At 43.6% G+C, this 5,304-nt stretch overlaps 1 protein-coding gene across 1 annotated transcript; it reads right to left on the reverse strand.

The window, feature by feature from the left end:
• Positions 1 to 305: 305 nt before the first annotated feature.
• On the reverse strand, positions 306 to 1,316 carry LOC147611689 (uncharacterized). The gene has a single exon (XM_086785018.1). It carries the CDS (start codon positions 934 to 936, stop codon positions 406 to 408), a length of 531 nt encoding a protein of 176 aa, XP_086641144.1. The 5' UTR covers positions 937 to 1,316; the 3' UTR covers positions 306 to 405.
• Positions 1,317 to 5,304: the final 3,988 nt, after the last annotated feature.

A 5,304-nucleotide genomic window follows, 5' to 3' on the forward strand; every position in this document is an offset into this window, starting at 1 on the left:
GGAGATTCTATCTTGCCTTTGTAAAAGGAAAGGTAAATGTCTTAGTCCCCACTCACACTATTGCTATCTTTCATTATATGCTCCATATTCATGAGGAACTTCTTGTCTACTTCTTGATGCACATGTACTAGGGCATCTCACTCACTCTCTCTCTCTCTCTCTCTCTCTCACACACACACACACTAGTGTTAAGGTCCATCTCTCTCTCTCTCTCTCTCTCTCTCTCTCTCACACACACACACACACACACACGAGTTAAGGTCCATTTCTTTTTTCTGATAATGTGAACTAGCATAACAACAAAGTAGCCTCAAAACGCTTCAATTTAACGAGTAATGTATGTCCATTGATGTTTTCTATTCTTGATAGCATATTGCATATTGGTTTTAAGTGCAAGATGACATGTTAATTGGCCTGCGAAATAAGAGGGGTTCTACAGAGAGGGCAGATCTTGTGACCGCGGTGAAGCCAACCGTCAAGACAGTCCCTGTGGAAAACGTGGCCGCAGCGGGGCAGATGGCGGACCTCTTGGCCAGGGCGAGGCTGGCAAAGGCACACAGAGCACTGTGCAGCTGAGGCGTGCTCATCGTCGTCGTCGTCGTCGTCGTCGTGATCGTCGCCGTCGTCGTCGTGTGCTACAGCGCCCTCTGAGAGATTCAAAGGTGACGTACACGTAGACGTGCTGCGCCCAGTGATGGTAGCTGCGTAGCCGGACTGCGCTGCTTGTTGATGAGCTTCATGGGAGGGGTAGGATAAGGATAACCATGCATCTGCATCATCGTCACCATTGAATGGCTCAAGATCATAGTGGTAATCGTCGGGCAAGCCGAGCGAATGGAGGAGCGAGCTGCAGAGCTCTCGAAGGGCGGCCACGGAGATGGCGGCCGTGAGCAGAAGCCTGGGCAGCACTCCCGCGCAAGGCACCGGAAACCCCATATGATTCACACAGGCGGATACATACAGTACTTTGGAGGCTAACTATTGCATGCAGGCTGATCAGTGTTGAAGGTGAGGAGAGAAACCTGCTATGCTATATGCGCCTGCATGAATGATGCATTGAGCTGCCGTGAGGGAGGGAGGGGGTGATATATAGTTGTATGAAATTCTCTGTGGACAGAAAGGAGGTCGGAGACGACTGCACATCAATTTCGACCTTTTGAAAACACGCTACTGAGGCCCCCAAGCCCACCTCTCTCTAGCCCCCCCCTCTCTCTCTCTCTCTCTCTCGCTCTCTCTATCCCTTCCACACCCCTCTCTCTCTCTCTCTCTCGCTCGCTCTCTCTATCCCTTCCACACCTCTCTCTCTCTCTCTCCACCCTCTCTACTGAGGCCTCCAAGCACACCTCTCTCTGGTGTCTCTCTCTGTCTCTCTCCACTCTCTCTCTCTCTATCTCTCTCTCTCTCTCTCCCTCGTAAAGCACCTTTCCTTTGTGTTACCTTCGCGGCATCTGCAGTACTTAAGCCCACAAAAAACCACGTGCTCGCGCTTCTCACCCTAACCCTTTCATTAACACGAAACGGTACTATGCCTCTTGAGCATACCCTCTCAGAATATAATAGCAGTTAACATCAGAAACCTTTCCATAGCTGCACGAGGTGGGTCACTCGCCTTTAATTAGGGTATCCTAGTGAGAACAGGATGCAAAACATTCACCCGCAAAGACTCGCATCAGATCAATAATTAGAAACCTTTACTTTAATGGCCCTTTACAGATTATAGATAATAGACCACCAGCTTGTTTAATCAAAATTGCAGCCGTGGATCTTAAGAAGTACAGCCAAGATTGGCCATCCCGTCTGCTTTTGTGGTGTAAAAAGCATAAAAGGCTAAACCAGTCATCGCATCAATAAATAGCTCCCAAGCCTCATAATCCTAATCCACTTCAGATTAAGATTTCCCAATCTTGTCATTTCACCACTTTATTGATCAAGTTTTTATAAGTTTTTATGGATCCAAGATTGATTTTTTTTGGCAGAGGGATCCCCCTTTAAAATGATAGGATACCCACTGATTTCTAACATTAACAGCCATAGAAATTTTTAATTTTTTATTTGCGAAGAGACACATTACTCACACCACCACCCCATCTTGTGGAACGATGATTCAAACTTGCACCGTCCTTGGCTAGAGTGTTCACCACTAGAGCCAAGGTGGCTTATGCCCCACCGCTCGACAACCCATAGAATTTTTTGGGTGCATTTGACAAACGAGCATGACACCTATCAAAAATCAAGCATATACAATACCACTTAGTCTAGTCTCCTTGATACGAATGGAGATTAGGACTTGGTTCTCGCCCCATCATGTCGAGGCTGAACAATCAAGTTGCTCTACCTCCATGGAGGCCCGAACAATCGAACTGCTCGACCTCCTCGCATGAACAGCCCCTTAGAAGCTCATAATCCACTACTAGCTACACAACAAGTTTTTGTCATAGGAATGGCAACTTAACTCATGTCTGCTAGTATCATATCATCTAGAGTCCAAATATTAAACATCATAGAATGATTAGATACACAAGAATATTATACTTATCAAAGAGCCTGATTTAGCTTGTCAAAGGACAGATCAATCAATCAATCCATCAATTCAAAGCAACCCTCTTTCTTATCATCAATCCACATAATGAGTTGATGGGACCCAATGTCAAACTAATTCAATTGCTTTATTGATCTATCCGTATGAAAAGCTTTGCTTTTAGGCCACCTACTATACGGCCTAATGAAGAGGCACCATGCCACCGTCCTTGTACAGTTAGAATTTGGTGGCAGGTGAAGAAAGGTAAGCTACAATTGAGCTTGAAGGAATTGGTAAGCTCAATCGAATACGGATGATAGTGCTACAAGGCATTATATTTGCTATATTTCATGTCAATTGTGGTTATGTGAATGCAAGTGGCAAGAAAACAGGTAGAGCACGTCTGCAATAGTTTATCTCAATCTACAGGAAGGTAGTGATTGCGTACAATAGTGGCATTGCCTGCGCTCTGCGGTGCTCATCTCACCACCATGCAAAGGACTCAACAGAGTCAAGATATGGTGGTGTTTATCCCTGTTGTGAAATGATTGATATGTTCATGAATGTACTTGTGTAATTGGCGTGGGTGTGCCTGTCGCTTCTGCCTAGGTAAGTGGCCCTAGCATTCACGAGCAGCCGCATGGGTTTTGGCGACTGTTTGCCGCAAAAGTCAGTGACGCGTGCACAAGTTGCAAGCTCCTCGGTCTCGGTACCCTAATTTTTTTTAATTTACATATTTGCCTTGCCGCCGCCTTGATTAAACCCTTTTTAAAACAAGTTGTTGACCTAAGCCTTACGCGTCTGTGCATCCATATGCGTGTGTGTATATGCAAGTGTGCGAGTACGTGCGTGTGCGTGTACTTATACATCTATGCATGCATGTGTGTGCAAACGTGTGTGAATGAGTGTGTACGTGTGTATGCGTCTATGTGTTTGTATACACCTGTGTGTATTTGTATGCATATGTGTATGTGTGTACGTGTGCGTGTGTATGTATGTGTCAATGTGCGACTCTTTCACATATAGATGCATATCTATGTATCTCTCTCACATGCATTCTCTCTATGTCTCTATCACGTGCACATACACAACCCTCACCATGCACATGCACTCTCTCTTTTCACTATGTGTATGCATACGTATATATGTGCGAATGTATTTATATATAATAGTATTAATGTAATATTAGTATATATTTACTATCTATACATACATACATATATATATATATATATATATATATATATATATTCTATTTATATGAAATTATCATATTTATGATATATTTACTATATCTCTTTCTCTCTCTCTCTCTCTCTCTCTCTCTCTCTCACACACACACACACACACATTTTCAAATGTTGAAACCTCTCTTAGCTCTCCTTTTAAAAATTGAGATGAGATAAAATGAAATGAGAAATTTCAAAATTGAGAAAGGGGCACCTTGAACTACTCCTCTTTCTCCCTTAGCCTTCTCCCTCCTCTCCTTTGGCCACATGGAAGGGGAATAGCATATGTTTAATAAGCTTCCTTGGAATCACTCCCCTCTCTTCCTTGGCCCTCTCCCTCCTCTCCTTTAGCCACGTGGAAGGGGAATAACTTGTGTTTAATAAGAGTATAGATAAGCTTCCTTAGAATGGCCATGCCTGGATGGTTTTTCAAGGTAAAATAATAATTATATTTCGAATACGCATTTTTTGTAAGGGTGTAAAATTAGTTGTTTTTTGTATTTTTGACAAGTGTATCACATGTGAATGCTTGGCTCTCTCTCTCTCTCTCTCTCTCTCTCTCTCTCTCTCTCTCTCTCTCACACACACACACACACACACACAGAGGAAATTATATGCAAGAGCCCTCTCTCACACATAAAGATGCAACTAGGCATGGAGCTCTCTTGTTTGCTGCTACTCTCTCTCTCTCTCTCTCTCACACACACACACACACAGAGGAAATTATATGCAAGAGCCCTCTCTCACACACAGAGATGTAACTAGGCTTGGAGCTCTCTTGTTGTGCTGCCCTCTCTCACACACAGAGATGTAACTAGGCTTGCAACTCTCTTGTTGTGCTGCCCTCTCGCCCTCTCTCTCTCTCTCTCTCTCTCTCTCTCTCTCTCTCTCTCTCTCTCTCTCTCTCTCTCTCTCGTACACACATCTCCCCTCCTCTCTTGTCTCTTTGGGGGCACATCTCACATATTTTGCATGTTGAAGGGGGGGTCATAAGGGGGAGAAAGGGTGGAAGAAGGGGGTAAACCTTGAAACAGGATGGAGAGATAGTAGAATGGGGGGTTTTGTGAGAGTGAAGCAAGGGTGAATTAGGGGCAAAATAGGGGGCTGCATGAGGGACACGAAGATGGCCAAACATGAGGCTAGTAAAAGAGGCAAACAAGAGGCATGTTGGGGGGGAAGGTATCAAACATGTGTGTTAGGCTAAAATTTGATAGGCATACATATGAATATAGGAATAAAGGGTTTCCCACTAGTTTTTTTTACAAAAAAACTCCTATTACTCAATATAGAAATCTCTCTCTCTCTCTCTCTCTCTCTCTCTCTCTCTCTCTCTCTCTCTCTCTCTCTCTCTCTCTTCAAAACAAGTAAGAAGATCTTAGGAAACTCATCGACCCCCTGGACTCCCCTAATTGTAGAAGAATGTGTCACTCTTGTTCCTCCCCTAAGTTACATTATTATATATGTTATAGAAGAACACATTTATATGTGAGTTAATGTCTAAATAATACGTTTGATATATTTATATGGGTGAATTATATGGTGACAACTTAACTTTAA

This window comes from Cibotium barometz, chromosome 47, assembly GCF_041138505.1.
Source record: "Cibotium barometz isolate CiBa-2024 chromosome 47, ASM4113850v1, whole genome shotgun sequence".
NCBI classification, from domain to species: domain Eukaryota; kingdom Viridiplantae; phylum Streptophyta; class Polypodiopsida; order Cyatheales; family Cibotiaceae; genus Cibotium; species Cibotium barometz.